Source organism: Dermochelys coriacea, chromosome 3 (genome assembly GCF_009764565.3).
Source record: "Dermochelys coriacea isolate rDerCor1 chromosome 3, rDerCor1.pri.v4, whole genome shotgun sequence".
Classification (NCBI taxonomy): Eukaryota; Metazoa; Chordata; order Testudines; family Dermochelyidae; genus Dermochelys; species Dermochelys coriacea.
The window spans coordinates 121592358-121612787 of NC_050070.1; the positions used below are offsets into that span (position 1 = coordinate 121592358).

A 20430-nucleotide genomic window follows, 5' to 3' on the forward strand; every position below is an offset into this window, starting at 1 on the left:
CAAATCAAACCCTAATGTTTTACAGCTGGGCTAATTAATGCTTTAAAACCAAAGCCCACTCAGTTAACAGAACTGAAAGCTTCACAACACCACTCTCGCTTTTGGTTACCAGCTGATTAGCAAGGACACTGGTGTTCTGTGCAAGGATCTCCTGCTATCTGCATCACTTAGGAAATTCTGCAGCTGCTTCATTTACATTTTAAAAGGGAGAGGTTTATTACATTAAATCTGAACATGACTAATAAGTACCCTCAGTACATAGCCCCAGGTTTTATATGGGTATTTGTTTTTCTTTCCCTATTTTTTTTTTCAAGCTGGTGCAGTTTTGTAATAGAGCTGCTGCATGAAAGTTGTTGGGGGTGGAGAATAGCTGGAAATTTTGGTGGCTTGGGAGAGGGAAATTAGAGGGTCAGGCACTCAGGAAGGCAAGGGTCATGCTTTGGTTTTGTGGCAGAACCATCTGAGCTGGCAGCTTCTCTTAAATAACTGGCAGAGAAATATTAAGTGGCCAGATTTAAATCCTTATCTATAGGCTTCAGAGTTCAACTTGCTGACACAATGTGAAAACTTCCCACTTAGCTCAAGAGAGCGGTGTTCCAGGCTAGCTGCCAGCTCCTATTCAGTTAATATTTTTAAGTTTTTTCTGAACTAACCAAACTCCAAACATCTCTTTATTGAATGAAATCTTAGCTTCCAGGGCAAGTGCTGCAGTAAATTCCCCAGGGGTAACTGGGCAGTTTTCTAAAGGTTAATATAGGCCTTTATAGCAGTGTAGCAGGGGATAACCTAGCTTCTGTTATCTTGCCTGCTAATGATAAACAAGCCTCTGTCAGATGTGCTTCCTCTTTCTGCCCCCATAAGTTAATCAGAAAAGTTAATCCATTCACCTGCATTTCTGTGCATCTCACACAGCTGCTCTATTTCCATTGTTACCAAATACAGCACCAGCATGCCACTGAATGTAGGTTCACTCCGCTGCAGTGTAGTGGAGGCCTGCTCTCAGAGCACGCCACAGAGCAATTGTACCAAAAGGGTCTCATGCTTTGAAGTGGATTTTGAGACGAGATTCTTCTGCTTGGAAATAGGACAGTGCAATAGAATTCTTTAGCTATGGAATTTGTGGCAGAATCCACCTCTTCCTGTAAAACTGATCTATAAGCTGCATGGTTAAAAATGAGAGCTGCATGTAAGCCAATGCCTGCTGACAGTCAAACCTCATCTCTCCTAACTGTTAACAGCTCCATTCTCTGAGTGGGGGACTCTGAAAATAAGTGACCGTACATGTCCATACTTTATTTCACTGCTGCTGATTTTAGCAGAAGCATCTAGGTAGAGTACTTGTCCTAATCTGCCTTCCTGGGTACCAGAAGCTCAACCAGAGGTACACAGAGGTCTTCTGGAGGGTACATTAAGTCATCTAGATATTTGCCTACTTTTACAACAGGCTACATAAAAAGCACTAGCAAAGTCAGTGCAAACAAATTTCAGACAATGACTTGTTTATACTGCTCTATATAGTATACACTGAAATGTAAATACTATATTTATATTCCAATTGGTTAATAATTATATGGTAAAAATGAGAAAGCAAGCAATTTTTCCAGTAATAGTGGGCTATGATAGCATCTTTGATTTTGTAAGCAAGTTTTCAAGTGAGGTGAAACTTGGGGTATACAAGACAGACTCCTGAAAGAGGTACAGTAGTCAGGAAAGGTTGACAGCCACTGCCCTACCTGCCTGACAAAAATTCTAGCTTCCTCACCCACAGTTTCTGTGATACAGTGGAGTGTTACAATAAAATAAAATGGTGTAATAAACTCAAGCATGGCTGTGCTGATTTTAATTTCCTATATTTACATCAACATACTTCTGTTTAAATGGAGCTGTCACAGCATCTCCACTCTGCAGCAGAGTGCTGCAGAAACCAGGGTCCTTACTGCAGAATTTAAGTCCAGATTGTACAGTGAAGACACCATGTATTCTGCAACAGAATTAAATAGTTTGACGCATGTATCTAAGCATGGAGTTACATGATGAGACATGAAGCATTAGAAGAAATGGAGACAGATAATATGTTAGTTGGGGCAGAAATATTCATGTACACTTGGCCTTACCCTTTTGTTTCAATTTTCCTGTAGAAGAACCATCTGGCACCTGGGATTCAGACCCCCAGTCAAAACTTCAGTGGCAGAAAATACTCAGCAGCCCAAACATCTGGATAGATATTACACTTATGCTGCATTCAAATATGGACACTTAAATCCAAATAGCGCCCATTTGACAAGCATATCCTTTCCAACTGCTTGCACATGGAAGAAAGCATTATACTCAAGGTTAAGCAACATGGCATGCTTCTGGTCACTTCTGCCTTCTGGAAAGAAACATCCTTTGAAAAGAGCTTTCCACAAGTAAGCCACCTGTAGCTATACATAGAGCAGAACTGTGTAATTAGAATCATTACAAACCTAATAAAATATTCAACTGTCACCCTGCAGGAGCATTTAATTAAAAAAATCCTGAGTGATTTTTCATCATGAGCAGCTCTGGTAAGACGTTTATCAGCAGCAGCCAGCAGGTGGTGTTTTGGGGATTAAATGATGCGTTATGGTAGTACATATTACAAAAGGGGAAGCTATAATTGCTGAGTTGCTTCAACACTTGTTGCCAGAAATGTTACTATAGTTAAAAATGAGGAATCCAGTGGCACCTTAAAGACTAAGGGATTTATTTGGGCATAAGCTTTCATGGGTTAAAAAAACACACCCACTAAGGTGCCACCGGACTCCTCATGGTTTTTGTGGATACAGACTAACATGGTTACAACTGTGGTCGAAGGCCATCTGTTTGAGTACAGGTGAAACTTCTTCACATTCCCTTAGGAAACCATGACACCTGAAGCACCGATGGATTTTGGCTTGCAAGTTGTTTGCAGTACAGTTACCAAAAGAAAAGCAAAAAGGTGTCACTTCGATATCTTGGGACTGCAAGAGAGTTCGGCACTTAATACAGAAAGGACAATGGGATATGCATGTTGAGGGAGTCTGACTCAAGACCAAATACTCTAGAGCAGAGATCCTTAGTTTCCCCCCCAGAGTGTGGCAACTAGAGCAGTAGCTAACAAGGAGAAGGAAAGCGTATTTATTAAGGCACATCTTTTGATGAGAGTTAGCTGGGGGGCAGCCAGCTCTCTGCAGACCACCAGCAAGTGATCTGTGGAATACTGATGGTCCATGGAGCACTGTTTGGAAATACCTGCTCCAGGCTATCAGAATGTGGGGTGGAGGTTGCTGCTAGTTACTTCCTTGTCTCCTCAACTACAGAGCTCTTCCACTCTGGAGGCTGGGGAGTGTTCGAAGCTGTAGAGCCACTTCAGGAGGGCTGCAGAAAGTGTCACTTCTATCACAGAGCCAAGCTCTGGGGGATGCTGAGAAGCTGCCCTAGGCTGGACGAAGGCAGCTGCAGGAGGGGAGCAAGCACACTGTTAGTGATGCAGCAGTTTCTTGCTCTCAGCAAATGGGGTACCCCTCACAACCCACTCCTGATTGAGTGGCAGTACACTGGAGGGCTCATAGGTTAGCCTTTTGGCCAGAGCCTTGCACATTTTGTAATCAAAGGCAAACCCCACTTCAGATGAAGACATGTAAGTACCAGCGGGAGGCTTTTGTGGGTAAAGACATCTTTAGTGCTGTGTTAGTTAGCCTCAGTGAGTCTGACTGCAGAAAGCAAGCCTACCTTATAACGAATGGTAACTTGGCCTGTGAAGATTTCCCAGTGTAGGCGCAGTCTAAGATCAAGCAACGTACCAGTTTCCTGGTGGATGCATCTTCTCTGGGGTGAGGAGAATGCTCTATCTGAAAGGTCTCATCCTTTTCACACCCCCTCCCACACACATTACTGCAACAAGCAGTTGTCTTCCTCTGCCTGCACCCTCACTAAAAGAGAAAGTGTTTTTCCCCCACCCCAAGGACATTTCACTGTGAAGCTGCAAATATAAAAGAGTTCATATTGCCAAAGTGAGAAATGTAGAGCTGCACTGTAGTTTTAACATGCATACAGCACTGCTCTGCTGGGGTTAAACACCCCACGCAGCACAAAACACACAACTTCAAATCCTTTGTTACCTTGCAGATTTTTATTCATATTCATGTGTTGCAAAAAACCCACAACACCTTGATATAAAGGTTTAATGTTGAGTATAAAGCAGCATTGGCGTTGTAAATGGAGGAGCAGAACCACCACACTGACACTAACATATTTTCAAAGATGGGGATGGGGGTAACAGGAAGTCTACAAATGTTTTTTTCATGGACAGAATAAGAGGGGGATATAAACAAACAATCCCTTCATAGTTGGAGTCTGAAATATTATCAAATCAAATATTTTAAAAAATTAGAAAATTTGTTAGAAAAAATCGGTGCAGTAAGGTTGTATATACTGAATCATGTGCATATCAATTTTATTTGAAGTAAAAAAATCACTTTACAGATAGTGTTTTATAGCAAGTAATCAGTTTTACACGGCTTCTGTAGCACAGACAGTATATTGTTTAGGCAATTTTTTTTTTACATATGCAATTTATTTTAATACTAAATCTGAAAAAGGTAACAAAATATACAGAGCAAAACTTTCCCCTTTTTAAACTAGTGTTACAATCCATATTTATCAACTATATTTATATATAAATACTACACTATAGCTGATCATTAATTAAGCTGGAGTATAACACACATCAACAAGTATGAGTCCAACAGAGAGAATATTTGCCTACCTATGCAAGGAGAGTATCAAAGAGTGTTCTATACTGCATTTCTTCTAAGCGATCACTGCAGGAATTTCTCCAATTGAACAGAACAACAAAAAAGACCCCTCACACTTATCATACATAGAAATAACAGATATCCAGATGGTTGCTGGTACCATTTTGTAAAATTATAAACAAGGGCCTGCAGGTCTTTGCTGACAAAGCAGAATGTAGAATTAGTCGGGTTATGTGCTGTACTTAAAGAATGTGAAGATATATGGCACAAAATTCACCCACAGCATTGTGTTTTTATTTAAACAGCTGAATCCAGATGTACCACCTATCACAGCATAATATCTTTATGAACAGAAAGATGTATTATTAAAATAAACCCTGCATGAAAAAAAAAGTGGAGGTGACTTATAGGCCTTTTGGCACTAGGATATGAATGAGCAAAAGTTATCAGGATTAATTGCTTGGCTGACAGACTTAACGGTCAGTCACCACATTTATATAGTAAAAACTGGAGGATAAGCTGACGGTGGGAACTTCTCTAGGTTTCGAGCATTTGATATTTAGATGTTATACAGTGATCCCTCAGAAAAGGCAGATTGTAGGATAAGCTGTGCCTTTCCCATAGTCTTGCCTTTTTGGCTGTAAAGTGCGCTTACATGGCCTCAAACTCATCGATTCTCTGCTTGGTGTTGCCCTGTCGGATCTGCCTCAGCGTCTTGTACTTGTCACGTCCCTGTCGCATGTTCTCCGTGTGGATCATGTCATTGTGGGTTCTCTTGTTTTCATCCCTGGCCTGGGCAAGTTCATCTGTCAGGGTCTGCAACATTAAGTACAGAATGTCACAAATCTGAGTCACACATGAAAGACTCCGCATCTCAAGAGAGTTTGACAGAGTCAAGGATTAATAATGTTTTAGAGGCATTTGACAACATCCTTGGGATGCAGAAGAGTACTGTGGAAATGGGTGAACCGGAGATGTGTACATATGAGTATTACAATGTGCTGACTATAAACACTCGCTATTTGAAAGAACCAGAAGTGTCAGTGCATCCCTACTGTCTGAGTAATAAGCAAAGCCTATATGTATTGCATGAAAATCAATCATGTTAAAGCACAGGCAGCTTTATGTTCAAGCCCTACAAGATGTCTTGTCAACACAGAGATTTAGTGCATGGAAAACGAGGGTGTAAACCTACAGCATGCGCTGACTGGCCATGTGGACCCTGCTGCCATGTACAAACAGTTCTGCAGCGCACAGTATGGTTCTCAGCAGTAGGTCAAAGTGCACTACAAACTTTTAGAGTGCAGTAGCAGGTCCTCACAGCATGCTGCAGATTTACACCCTGCTTGCTGTGCACTAAGTTTCCATATAGATGATCCTTTAATATTTTACATACACCACTCTGGAAGAGCTTGTGGCACCTTAGAGACTAACAAATTTATTAGAGCATAAGCTTTCGTGAGCTACAGCTCACTTCACTTCAATGCATCCGATGAAGTGAGCTGTAGCTCACGAAAGCTTATGCTCTAATAAATTTGTTAGTCTCTAAGGTGCCACAAGTACTCCTTTTCTTTTTGCGACTACAGACTAACACAGCTGCTACTCTGAAATCTGGAAGAGCTGTTCATTTAACAGGGCTCAACTTTCATCAACATTAGATTTAAGTTTTCTCCCAATAATTTTGTTTTCTTACCATCAACTGCCTCTGAACACGCTGATTCTTCTCTGCTTCAGTAGTACGTTTCTCTTCATTGCGATCACCCAAGATGCCTTCACTTGAGAACTCTGCACTGTAGCCTGAATATTCTGTTCCTTCATCAAGCAAGTTATCATGGACATGGTAATTCACTGGCTCATAGACAGGGGCTGGCGGTGGAGGTGGGGCAGTCATTACCAAATGTAGCTCTTCTTTTGTCTTCACTAGGTCATCTTGGGCTTCCTTGGCCTTTAAAAGTGGAAACAAAAAAATGGGCACAAAAGCAGATGTGAAGTTTATTTAAACCCAGCTCAATGAACACATTGTAGCACCCAAAGGAGAAGGGACAGAAAGAAAGGGATGCGCTAGAGTGGTTGGATATTTGCTAAACCAGAAGACAATGCTTTCAATATACTCTTCTGTGTGGTGAGATTAAAAAAACAAAATTTGATCAGGTTTGTGGATGAGGCCAGTATAATTTCACTAAGCAAGAGTCTCTCTCCTACATATAACGATGCCGGAAGAAGAATTAGTATTGTAGGGGAATGTGGAATCCATATTTATAACATAGTACTTGTCAATTAAAAAGAAGGCTGACCAACAGCTTAGTTGGGACGTCCATACAATGAGAAATGAGAAATTGCATCCCCAAATTGTGGGATCCTAAAGTGGTGTGTAAATTGCAAGAAACTGGGCTTCTTGCTTGCTAAACAGTTCTTCCCTCCTCAGGACTAGCTACGGTCTTGTGGGAAAACTGAACTCAGCTTCCAGCAAATGTAGAAGGGGGACTGTAATACTGTGGCAAGCTTCAACTTTAAAGGTAGCTGAGGAGGGGAAATTGTTGCTAAGAGTTTTGGCAGTTTTCACTGAAGTTTTGAAATATCCAGAATATCCCCAGCCCGCTCTAAACTTCTGGATTGCTATCAGATCTCTAATCAGTGTTTTAAAAAAAAAAAAAACTAAACACACATTTTCCTCTACATGATAATTATTCATGAACAAAATGCTGCAGGGTTGTTTCCCTAGAGGTGCAAAATAGCAAAGACAAAAAATAGAAAACTAAAGAATGAGGAAACGTTTTCCAGATATAGTGTTTAATTTATGTTGGCACATACATATAACTACACACTCAAGGATCTTCCAGATTTGCTCTCACTTCTGCTGCATTCCATTAGGAATACTTCAGTCTCCTGTGTCAAAACCAAAAGGCGGCACTTTCCAATAGCACAAAGTTTTTGGGACCACTACATTAGTGCTGTTACACTTACTTTGTCCGTTTCCCTCTCCTTCATTCAACGCTTTCATACAAGAACATGCGTTTCCTAAGATGCCCAAATACTCTATAATTAAGACTGCATTCTAAGTTGTTATATAGCTCATTGGTTAGAGGTTTGAGAAGAGTCAGATTTGTTGGTGGAAGGAGATTACATATTGCACTTTGGGTTGGAAGTTAATAGCCACATTCATAAATTCAGCATTTCCATTAGGACTTTACTAAAGATTCTCTTTTGTGGTGTAATACAAGGCTAAGCAGACTGATCCAGAGCTTTAAACTTGAATTAGTAAAATGTACCAATTTAGGAAAGCAGAGAAACTCACCCTGTGTTGCCATTCTTCAACCTCACTCTCTTTACGCTTTCTTGCCTCTTCCAGAAGAGCAATCTTGGCTGTATATTCTGCAAGCTCTGTGGCCTATTGAATAGCAAGGCTAGAATTATATTTGGAGCTTTTTCAATAATGCTTTTCTGAATAAGAAGCATGACCCAAATGTTACATAATTTTGTGAATACATTCCTCCACTGTGATAAAGACTCCATTAAGTTATGGGCAATTTGCACTTATTTGGTATATCATTTGAAAAGTTTCCCAGTCAAAGATTGATTCCATGATTATGCTAGTGCAGTGCGTCCTCTGGCTTAATGGATCATTTCCTTGTATCCAAGACTTCATTTAAAAATATGCAGTAGTGAGCCTACATTAACTGAAATATACGACTCAAGGTTTTATATGCCAAGACTCAAAAAGCCTGTGGTTCCTACCAACTGTTCCTGGCTCTTCATCTGGTCAACAGTTTGCTTCTCCAGCTCTTCCTTGGCTTGGAGAGCAGCCAAGCGCTCGGCCTCCAGACGTTCAGCTTCCTTCTCAGCTCGCCTCCTCTCCTCCTCAAGCTGCATGGCTTTTTGGATCTGATCTGAGAGCTCTGTAAAGGAAGAGGAAAGCAGTAAGTCAATGGGTTTAACTAACCGCTTTACAAAAGAGGTTTTGCACACTGGTGCAAATGCTCATGGGAGCAAGACTAAATACTTCATTCCAGTCTTCTATCCACAAACTCCAACTTGGTTTCTGAACAAGTCTAGATGCAGTTACCTGACACATCGTATGCAAGAGGTCCGTAGCTTATGTTCTAGGTAATATTCCCTTTACAGAATGTAGGTAACGAGAGTCTAATTGTGGGTTTTACTCCATATTGAGGAAAACATGGCAACTCCAAAGTCTTAGAATACCAGTTTATGGAGCAGGATTGGATGTTGCTGCTTCTGGTCCTCCATATTTCTCTACACATTGGAGGTAGGGAGGAAACAGACTCCGATTTCACTGATGTCTTGTTAACGAAGCATCAGGTGTCCTGGCAGGGGAGTTACGGGAGTGACCATTAAAAGCTGATTGAGTGAGAAATGTTTGAGTCAATCACTGATGGAAGTGGCCATACTACATCTTCCTCGTATGAGAAAGTGAATATTCAGTTTTGATCCTCAGTTCCCAGACAAAAAAAAAAAAAAATAAAGGTCACTTGACATCTACTTTCTCTATACAATAGCTGGTGATCACTGCACTGAAAAGGAAAGATTTCACTGTCCCTATATTTATACACGAGCACAGACACACTGGTAGAAGTCTGTTTTGTGCAGCAGATCAAAGTCACAAGATGGTAGCATTTAGGATAAGGGCAGCTGTCAAGCCACATCACTGCTTTGCAAAGTAGAAGGGCAAATCCCAGTGTGGGGGAATCACCCGGACCCTGCCTGCTGACCAATGCAAGCCCTTTACCTTTTTCAGCCTTCTTGGTCTTTATTTCATACTCTTGCAGTCTCAACATCAGCTCCTCTTTCTCCCTCAACATCTGCTCCTTCTCTTTTTCAATCGTCTCTCTCTTCTTCTTTTCACTTTCTAACTGTTGCCTGTTAGAGAGAAAGGACTTAAGTTTAGAACCTAGGAAGGTAGAAGTTTGCTTGCTCCACTGAACTGCATCCAGGCTGCAGGAGGCCTGGGCATCTCTGTAGAAAGCTCAGTGAAAACCTCTGCTCAGTGTTCAATGGCAGTCAAAAACTATGTTAGGGGGTTCTTGGGGGTAGGGACTGTCTTTGTTCTGTGTTTGTACAGCACCTAGCACAATAGGTCCTGGGCCATAACCAGGTCTCTTAGATGCTCTGGGTAATACTACCACTACTACTAAGGAATGGGATAAGTTATATACTTTCCATCTTTCTTTTCCAAGTCACTGCTACATCCTACCCAGGAACACTATGTTGAGTGTTGGATACCCCACTGCAAAAAGAAGGATTCACAGACAGTTGACAAAAAAAACAATCAGATGCGGTGTAGTTGTACCCATGTCAGTCTCAGGACATTAGGCACACCAGGTGGGTGAGGTAATCTCTTTTATTAGCCCAACTTCTGTTGGTGAGACACACACGTTTTTGAGGACCTGAAGAAGAGCTCTGGGTAAGTTCAAAGGTTTGTTTCACCAACAGATGGTCCAATAAGAGAGATTCTCTCTCCTACCGTGCCTCTCTAAAAATGATCAGAGGCATGTAAATACTTCTAGACAGAGAACCATTAAGAAGATTGATACCATTTAATGTAGAGTATACAAAGTAAAATAGCCATAGTCAAATCACATGTTCCTATTTACCATCTCATAATATAAGATGAAAGACGCAGCAGCAAAATTTAAAAACTGACAGAAAGGAACACTTTTCCTACAAGACAATCAACTGGCAGACCTATCTGCCTCTAGAGACCATTGAGGCCAAGATTTAAGCAGAATTTGAGGAAGGGATTAGAAATCCATGTGGATAAGAAGAATACCTACAGTTACATTAGATACACGAAGACTTGAAGGGATATAAATGCTCATGCTCCAGGGCAGAAAGCCAACAAATGGGGTTAGGAGGAAGTTTCTCTATAGGTAGGTTATTCTCTAGCTGCCCACTATGTAGTTTCTTGTACTTTCCTCACAAGTATCTGGTACTGACCGCTGTCAGATAGGATACTGGCATGTGGACTTCAGGTCCCAGACCGTCCAGCAATTCCTATGTTCTTTTGAATTGTTTCTTCTCTCTCTAGTCAATACCCCCTCTGTTGTAAGTTAGTATCTGGCCCTGAATTCTCCCCTCTCGCTAAAATGGGATTAGGGCGGTAGTCCTCAGCGTCTGAATGGTTCACCTCCTGCTTTGGTGCAATCCCACCCTATTGGCTCCAGTTCAGCAGTCATCACAACTAAAATGCTTAATCCTGCCAATTTGCTTCTGTTCAGGTCACCCACATTTCTTGTGAGCTCTCACCCTCCTCTGTCAAGTTCAGCTCACCTTTCCAACTGTTTCTGGTGTTTCTCCTCACGGGCCTGAGCTTTCATCTGTTGGACCTCAATGGTGTCAGGCTTCCTGCGGCGCATGTACAGCTCATGGTTGCCCATGCACAGCTGCAGGATCCTCTTGTTAATTCTTAGACGAGGTGCATAAAACACAAAGTCCTACGGAAGAGAGGCAGAACAATGGAATTCAGTCCATGAGGCAATGGTTTCCTATGGAAGGAGATAAAGCACTTCTAATTTATTGTAGGCAGAGCAATCACATGGCCACTGTCCTCCTGCAATCCAAAGACATGCACAGGCATTTATATATTAATAGCAGCTGCATTTTCAATTATGTATTCCCAGTGACTAACAACACTCCCATAAATACCTTGATTCAAGAGTGGCAGTAGTACAGAAGGGGCTTCCTGAGGTTTGAAACACTTGGAAAGAATCAGATTTTTTGGGAGGATACCCAAGCAGCCGTGTAACCCACCCACCTCTATTTATTAGACAAGACATGACAGTGTGTGGTTACTGTGTTATTCGTTTGTATACAAAGTGGGCAAGGAGGTCTTATGAATGGAAATAAAACCTAAGGAGACCTGAAATGTAATAGTATATGATTAATATTAAAAAATACTGCAGGGATTTACAGTCGTAGGTCAGATAACTGATCCCTCTAATTCAGTGTCTTAGACCCTGCTAGTATCTCTTTCTTCAGACACAGATGAAAAATTGTCAGCACCCTCAGCCAATTGTACAATGAGATACTTTTCAGGGGGTTGCATAGCTACAAACATTACTATGTCATAGAAAGTCTCCAGTACTGGAGAGTCCAGCCACAATAGTTGTATCAATATTTGTTGGGAGTCCCAACAGTGGTATCTCTACATAGGTGCAAAATATAGAACATGGATGAGCATAGCTATATACTAATGGAACCATCACTTTGACAAATGACTGTCCATAGTCACTTCTGAAGTGGCCACTGAGGGACTGCCACCAACAAGCATTCATGCTGCCCTTCTCCTAGATGATGGGGGAAAGGAGAGGAGAAACATCTTAATTCCTTCCTCTAGAACGAAGATGGGAGATGCCTCACTCCTTTTGCTACTGAGCCAAAAATAACTTTGGGAGTTTTTATAGGAGCAAGATTTCTGCATTCATGACAGCTGCATTGTCATCTTTGTCTCTTGGTGAGATTTTTAAGAAGATTTGCGCTGTGATCAGTGCTCTAATTGAGCATTAGTGAACTACTCTATCACCCTCCCCAGCTGCCAACACCACATGAGTAATGCTTTGGGTATTGGGTTACATGCAGCACTGATGACCAACAGCGTTAAAGAACAGGGAAAGGTTTTGAGTTAACAAGAATCACACAAAATCCAAAATCAACCAACAATCCATTTATTAGAACAAAACTCATTCTCCCGGTAGGTAACAGTTGGACCCTCCAAAAGTAAGTCCTTCAGTAAGGCTATGCCCAATTTTTCATCTGTTACTGGGCCAGATAGCTTTTTAATAATATAAACAATTATAGATTCAGTAGGGCTTTGAACTCAAGAAACACTGATTATTCAATAAATAAACATTACATTTCTGCTATTACAGAATGCTTTGCATAGGGTTTAAGACAGACCAATGGATAAACTGACAAGTATTTGAATGACAAGTCGCCTGAGAAATGGACTAATCCCTTAGAAATGCCCTCCTGTGGAGCGCCTCATAGTTCATATGAAACGGAATTTACACAAGAAGAGTCAGAGCCGTGCATTTACAGAGGCTGGGTCTCTGACATCAATGATTGCCGCTCCAAACATTTCAATTACACCTGGAGTTCAGAAGGTATTTTGAACCTATGACTAATAAAGTGGAAGTGACTCTAGAAATAATGAAAAATGCTCCTAACTCCAAATTTAGCGAGAACCTGCTAGCAAGGATAAGTTCTCTTCAGCACATACCGTCCATTATGATTCTATTCACATAGAAACTCTGAAGGATGCACACCTTGCAGTCAACCAAGGTGATCTGTTTGGTTTTTCTCACTATTCAGATCACAATGTCTTTGGCATGCCTGATATTGTCTACAGCTGTAAATTATTCATTATGCTTCCGCTTATGGCAAACGTTTAAAAAAAGCTGAACAGCTATATGTATTGTATGCAGGTATGGCCTCCATCTCTAAGCAATGTCTAACTCCAAGAAGGTAAATATTAAAGTCACAGATGGTAGTCACATTTGTCATCTATAGCCTTGTAAGTAAGGGAAAATGAATTCATGTAAGAACACAGGAGTTTTGCAACAAACATTATAATCAGAGGCACAGAAGAGCTCAGTCCCACCCTACCCTGGCTTGAGATGAAGATATGCATTCTCACTTGGTATTTTGATACCCCCAGCAAAATCTTCCATCTCTATTCAGTATCCGTGGCACATGGACTCAAAGAATCTCCACAGAACCAGGTAACTCAGGAGTCAGAGTTTGCTCCTAGTAAACTTAAAGCCTTGTCAATATCAAGAGAAAAATGGCAATCCTGTTTTTATTTTGGGGATTCTTCAAGTAGGTACCAGGGCTGGGTTATTTTTGTTGGTTTGTTTTTAAAGTTTGCCCTTGGAAGCTCAAACTATGTGTGCAGAAAAAACAAGACCTCTGCTTCTCTTTTTTGTAGCAAAGTTTGAATACAAGAAGCATCTAGAGCATACAAGGCACTCAAAACTGAATGGAGCAGACATAATAGGTGTTTTCAATAGTAACAGCTTTACTGCATTAGTCTCCTGCAAGTTTCCATTTTAAATGCATTCAGATTTGCAATTGGAGAGTGGGTGGAAAGCTGTGTCCATGAATCACAAACAGGAGATTAACATTTTGTACTCAGTAGGAAGTATGGCTGAGATCACAAAGGGGCTTTCCTACCGAGAAGTCCAGCATGAACAGGGAGGTGAACCTTTACAGTGGGGCACTGTTTTGGTGGTTGCCATGAATTACATTATAAAACAAATCTGTTTCTAAGGAAAGGATGGATTTCACACTGACAGTTTTTCAATATTCTGCTGTTCATTAAACAAACAGTTTCTTGAGTCATTTGCTTTTAACTCCAGAGCCACAATTATTTTCTCAAAAAGCCCTACCAAAACCAAACTGACTGTTTCTAAAAGCTGCGTTTTCCCCAAACCTTATGTTGATAGATGAGCTACTGCAAGAGCATGCCCTTTTCTCCTGCTCCAACAGCAGACAGGACTATCAGAATAAACCTCACCTATTCCTGTTATTCCATTCTTCATGGTTTGATAACCAATAGTGATATTGGTCAATTCATTATAGTTACCTGGGAAAACTTGCTTATTTTAAATACACAAGTACTGTATTTAAATTACCTCTTTTCAAGTATCCATGTCCTTGCTTCTCCCTACCCTAATAAGTCTAGAAGCTCATTTAAGAGATTCTGTTCCTTTCTTGGAATCAGAATTGCAATGTGAGTTGTCCCCTAATCTGTCTCCAAAGAATTGTGAAGTTTCAGAAGTCAAAATATGTAAATCTAGTGTGTGATGTGCACTTTTGGAGTGACATGCTCCTGAAACCCTTAGTAAGAATGCTATGTATGTTCAGTTTTAGAGTAGCATCACAAGAAGCCTTTAATATAAAAACAATTATCCAGCAACTCCAGGTGTTCTGAGAAGAGAAGCCCTGGGAGAAATTTTTTTTTTTTTTAAACTCAAAAACGTTATTAGTCTATGAAGAGGTAACTCAGACATCACCTTTGGAAGTACCTCAGATATGAGCGTGAGATAGAATTGTAGAGAATATTTTTTTGGTGGGGCAGTGGCGAGTGTTTGGGTGGTGTTATGTGGGGTATAGCAAGACCAGGATGTTTCTATAATTTCGAAGTGCTGTTTTGCACTCCAACCTCCTTAGGGCCATAAGAATGGCCATATTGGGTCAGACCAAAGATCCATCTAGCCCAATAGTCTGTCTTCTGACAGCAGCCAGTGCCAGATGCTTCAGAGGGAATGAACAGAACAGGGCAGGTAGAGCGATCCATCCCATTGTCCAGTCCCAGCTTCTGGCAGTCAACAGTTTAGGGACACAGAGTATGAAGTTGCATCCCTGACCATCTTGGCTAATAGCCATTGATGGACCTAGCCTCCATGAATTAATCTAATTCTTTTTTGAACCCAGTTGTACTTTTAGACTTCATAACATCCCCTGGCAACAAGTTCCACAGGTTGATTGTGCATTGTGTGAAAAAGTACTTCCTTATGTTAATTTTAAACCAGTGACCTATTACTGCAATTGGGTGACCCCTGGTTCTTGTGTTTCATGAAGGGGTAAAATAAACCTCCCTATACCTGCTCCACACCATTTATGATTTTTATAGACCTTTATCCTATTCCCCCTTAGTCATCTCTTTTCTAGGATGAACAGTTCCATCAGTCACTGCGTGGTTACTCCCTGGGGCCAGTGCTGCCTAGAGCTGCCCGAGCAGCTGGCACTGGGGTCAGCCGCACTGGCTGCTGCAGAAGTCATGGAAAGTCATGGAATCTGTGACTTCCAAAACCTCTGTGACAGAATTGCAGCCTTAGTTATAGGAAGAAATATTTGAGGACTAGTCTGTAGTAGCATATACTGTTTCTGATGCAATGAGAGTTTTTATAAGGAGAACAAGAATTGTATTTTGTGACGTGGAGATGAAAAGTATTTAACAATCTAAACTTGATATGCAAGAGTTCATTCTAAATGTACTTACAGGTGCCTTCTTGTCAATAGGTTTTATAACAAACTTTTTGTCATTGAAAGAGATGTTTCTGATTTCACTCCAGGGGAAGCCAATCTTTGGGGTCAATCTGAAAACAAAGACAGGTTTTAAAAGAAGCCAAGATACAAACAAAACAACACAAGATGTGTGGTTAATTGATCTTCTTTCCAGAATTTTAAATAATGTGCCATTACTTCATTCTTCTGCAGGGGGGGGCCTAAGCCACATGCTCTAAAATAGACTAGACAACTTGAAATACTAAATAAAACGTGAGAAACATTTTCTTCTGCCGACAGGAAGATATGTCCCTCAACATCCCTTATGGAACTCAGCAGCTCTCCCTTTCCTAATTCAATGTAACCAGCCTAGTGACATTGTGGCCATTAAATGCAAGAGTGTGTGTGCTTGAATTTCAGAAGTGCTCACTCCCCACAGCTCCATTTGACTACTGCAAGATCTGTTACATTCTCAGCACTTTTGAATGTCAGGCCCCTTTTTTTAGGTGTCTAACTATGGATTTAGGAGCCTTAATTCAGGCAGCAGTTTTTGAAAATCTTGGCTTTTAAAAAAACAAAAACAAAAAAAACCCACCACCTTCCCCCCCACCCCCGCACTGAAGTATATAGGGCCCTTCCAAAACTATTAACAAACACTGTCTGGAATGATACAGACTCCGAAGTTTACATCTATTTTCTGACTAATAAAATATACAATGGAACATATTTGTGTCTTTTAAGGCCCATGTTCTGTAATCCCTATTCAGGACAACACTTAAGGATGCTATGGATTTAGGCCACAATTCAGAAAATCTTCTTTAAGCATATGATCATGGGACTTAGCCACTTGCTTATTAGAGACAGTTAAGGGAAGCAGACACCTCTTTTATATTTCTTCCCCTCCCCCAGACTATTAGTGAGACTGGAGACAAAGAGCTGTTTTGTTCTTGCATGAAACCAGCACAAGGAACTTTGCCCAAAAGTCATACAGCAGAATTTTAAACCATGGGCTCTCTCATATGCTAAACAGTCCTATCCAGTTCTTTGCCACTGGAAAACATACCTGCAGTTAAAGCACAAACTAGTAGGCTAAAAGTCAATTTTAAAACAAACAAGAATTCCTCCCAGTAATACAAAGACCTCAGATTATTAAAACAAAAAAGTTACAAGTCCATATCTTAACTTTTCACTATTTATGCCAACTACTTTTTGAATTTCTGAGCTTGGAAAAATAAGAGATAAATCAAAAGAGAAATTACTAAGTCTAATTGTTTTCTAGTCCATTTCATTTTTAGGTTCTCATATACTTGCCCAATACTGCAGCATCTGTGTTCAGACACTGTTGGGGCACGTGCAGTTATTTTTAAAAAATAGTTTTCATTATTATTTGAAAAAGTTATTTTTGCAGTCTAAATTTTGAGCCAAAATCTGCTCAGACAATGTCCCTTTACAAGAAAGGGCCAATATAAAATTCTCCTTACCTAGATGAAGTGACAAGTACGAGTTTAATTTCTCTGTTCTAGTTAAAACATAGAATAGGCAGATTCCATCTTGACAATTTAATGAAGCAAAGTGGAAGTGAAGTAATTAAGCTTGCAGAATTCCAGTGCTTGCTTACAAAGAACAGCAGATTCTTACAAGTTCTATAGCACACTGCATTGGGGAGTGGGGTGGGGGAGCTGTGCATGCGGCAATCCATCATTAAGATGGCAAACAGTTTCAATGACAAAGGAATTTCTAAAACATTTAAAAACCTCTTTAGTGTATTAGAAATATTTAATGTTTTAACAACTCCAGGTTATTACTTCTAATAACTGGAGTTTCTTCAAGTTTATAAGCACTATACATAGGGAAGGGAAGGAAAAGAGGCCCAGAGAAACAAGAGCTTGCAACTTAAGGCAAATTTGTCCAAGCCCTGTATCAAATGGTAGAAGCTACCTACCATTTAAACCCAGGATTGTAGGAACACTGGGCCCAAGCCTTCTTCCCAGCACCAGCCTTTAAACCAGTGCAAAAGTAAAATGAACACTATTAAAATTTAGCATTTCTTAACCTTTATTCTGTGTGCCTGTGCGTCTACACACACACACAGTAATTAGCTTGCCTAGGTTTTAATTTGGCAATAATTGCTCCTGTCTCCTCCATATTAAATTAAATAAGAAATCTAACACCAGCATGTAGTAAATACAGTATACTTGAGGTGGCACTGACACCTTGTTGAATAAATTCCAGATATAGTACGTTATAATGATAGTCTATCTCCCCCACCCCACATTTTAAATACTGTAGTAGAAATCAAGTTTGGGGGGGGACTGGTATTCACCCTTAAATATAGGTACCGACATAGCATAGACTCCTGTATTTAATAAGTAGTAATATCTTACTCAACAGTAAACAAAACATTTGCAAAATTTTCCCTAACCTCCCCCATCCCAATCCCAAAGCTCTGCAAGTGCATCCAGTCCTGATTTATGTACACCACTGTTTTTCCTAGTCCTGACATTATCTACTCAGAAGATCCAATTGCAAAGTAGCAAAAAAGTTGAACAAAATAAATAATTTGACCTAACATTTATTTTGTTTTGTAAGTTTTTCTACATAATTCTCTTTTAGAGGTCAAGGCTACATATTGCCTGGTTATGCAGCTCGAAAAACCTGTTTGTGTGACCATGGTTACACAGCGAAACCAGTCATTCAAGAAATAAAGAAAGGTAGTTTCACTCATGTAATATCTCATGTGACACTCCTTGTTTTCTGGGTGACGGCACATATTAACAAAGCAAAGAGAAATGCGTTCTTTTCCTCTGCAGTCCTAACAGGAACCTCAAACAGTTCCCATTAATGCTACATCTCAACTGTCATTTTAGACCCAGACTTACTCTCCATCCCCTATGGTCCTGTTGCAACCCTACTATTATTAGGGCTTATAATTTATATTAGAAATTCAGAGAAATGAATCCAAGACTAAAAGCCTAAGTCATTGACCCAGAATCCTTCATTTCAAAACTTCCTCTTATTTCACCTTGCCATACTTTGGGCCTGTGCTTCATTTTTTAGAATCCAGCAAAATGAGACACACAAACAGGACCCATTTCCTTTTAAACTTTATTCTTCTTTAATCTTCAGTCTACTTCTTCCTGCTTCTCAGACTTCTTTTCCCCTCTCATACTCCATTATTAGTAAGCCCACAACTACTGAAAGGATCGGTTGCAACTACGGACACACTAAAGGAATTTACTCTAATTAGCTCTTACATTATTGGCAACTGTGTTTAGCACTCATCCCTGAAAAAGGCAGTTCCTGGGAGTGCATAATGAGAATCTGGTCTATAGATTCTTACGCTGCAACCACTACTGTGGTGTCTGATCACCTAACTTTGGACAACATTGATATTTCCCTAAAATAATTCTTTAGGGCCTGATTTTACAGCCGTGTATGGAAATGGAAGTTAACAATCCTGGCAGTTTAGTACTGTGATTTCATGCACTACATTTAAAGAGATGTTATAGACATAATTTCAAGTTTCTGACATGCTGGTGCATAGCCTAAGAAGAAAGCAGTCACATTATGAGGGAAGGAAGAGGCAAATCAGGATTCACGTAAAGCACAAGCCTTGCTCTGCTTCCCAGCACAAACTTTACCCCAGGGCTATCCAAACTCAGGTGACATTCACCAAGCAAGCACTAATTTAAAGTTCTTTGGGCTCCAGCACCAGCCCGTTGTCCTTTGAGGGATCAGGCGCGTACACACATGCACTTACTTATCATCCTTCTCGTAAATATTCAGGCCCAGTGCATCTACTCCCAGCCACAAGTCCGTTCCTTTTTTATTCTTGATTTCAAAGTAGTTGATCCCATACATCTCCAAGTCTTGGGCAATCTTTAGATATTCCAGCATTGCATTCTCTCTGGTTGAGGTGGAGGGAAAAAAAAACGGGGGGGAGGGGGGGATAAATATATACATAAGATAACCAACTCCTTAGAAATTACAAGCCAAAGCTAGTGGAAGAAACATCTGTGCAAGTGGGAAAACAAGAGGAGTCACTTCTGGGACAGACAGTTTGTGCTTAACTCCAGTTCTGATGCTTGGGCTCAGGAGAAGTCCAGAATGTGTTTTAGTTTATTATTGAACAGAATAAAATATTCCTGTTTAGCTAAATCCTAAATCATGACTTCTCAGTAAGAGACGGTTAGTAGCATTCATCTGTCATGATGTGGGGTAGGGGACAACCAATCAACATGTGGACAATGGAAAAATGCAACACCAGACTTTCCATTCTACAAGCCTAACTGTATTTTGTTTTAAAGGGACTTTCAATAAGCTTTCAAAATGGTTGTATACATTCACTGAGGTCTTCTCCGTGTGTGCTGGCATTCACGTCATCTTAACTTTTATGAACATCAGAGTAGTCAATGCCGACCTACAAGTTTGTGAATTGAACTGGAAATGCATTGTGCTTGGCTGCAGTACACTTTATAAAACTGGTTTCCAATTCTACTGAATTTTCACATTATTCCATGCTGGACTGGAAAATAATAGTCCAGCTATTTCCAGGGCCAATTACTTTGAGATCCCACTTTAAAAATACATAATAAAACTGTGTGCTTAAGGAGATTAACAGAACAAATCATGATGACCTAGATACAGCCCA

The 20430-nt window shown here is 40.4% G+C and overlaps 2 protein-coding genes and 1 long non-coding RNA gene across 12 annotated transcripts in view; 2 read left to right on the forward strand and 1 right to left on the reverse strand.

Annotated features, from left to right (window-relative positions):
* SYTL3 (synaptotagmin like 3) overlaps positions 1-2897 on the forward strand; it is a 76626-nt gene extending 73729 nt beyond the window's left edge. For 7 of the 8 annotated variants that reach the window (XR_006280451.1, XM_043512254.1, XM_043512255.1 and 4 more), the window contains one exon: positions 2139-2487. Coding sequence is in view for 6 of the 8 variants with exons in the window: in XM_043512254.1 (XP_043368189.1) it covers positions 2139-2260 (122 nt within the window). In the remaining 2 variants the exon portion in view is untranslated. Of the gene's footprint in view, positions 1-2138; positions 2488-2879 lie in introns of those variants that run through there. The other variant, XR_006280450.1, reaches the window with a different exon arrangement.
* Positions 2898-4439: 1542 nt separating this feature from the next.
* EZR (ezrin) overlaps positions 4440-20430 on the reverse strand; it is a 59536-nt gene continuing 43545 nt past the window's right edge. For 2 of the 3 annotated variants that reach the window (XM_038396735.2, XM_043512258.1), the window contains exons 7-14: positions 19540-19686; positions 15775-15871; positions 11043-11206; positions 9502-9632; positions 8493-8653; positions 8053-8145; positions 6451-6702; positions 4440-5573 (exon numbers count right to left, since the gene is read on the reverse strand). In XM_038396735.2, coding sequence (XP_038252663.1) covers positions 5409-5573; positions 6451-6702; positions 8053-8145; positions 8493-8653; positions 9502-9632; positions 11043-11206; positions 15775-15871; positions 19540-19686 — 1210 coding nt within the window. In that variant the 3' untranslated portion in view covers positions 4440-5408. Of the gene's footprint in view, positions 6158-6360; positions 6703-8052; positions 8146-8492; positions 8654-9501; positions 9633-11042; positions 11207-15774; positions 15872-19539; positions 19687-20430 lie in introns of all 3 variants that reach the window. The other variant, XR_006280452.1, reaches the window with a different exon arrangement.
* LOC122459635 lies at positions 6701-20257 on the forward strand. The gene is made up of 3 exons (XR_006280453.1): positions 6701-7273; positions 18393-18490; positions 20087-20257. It is a non-coding gene; the product is annotated as an uncharacterized LOC122459635 (long non-coding RNA).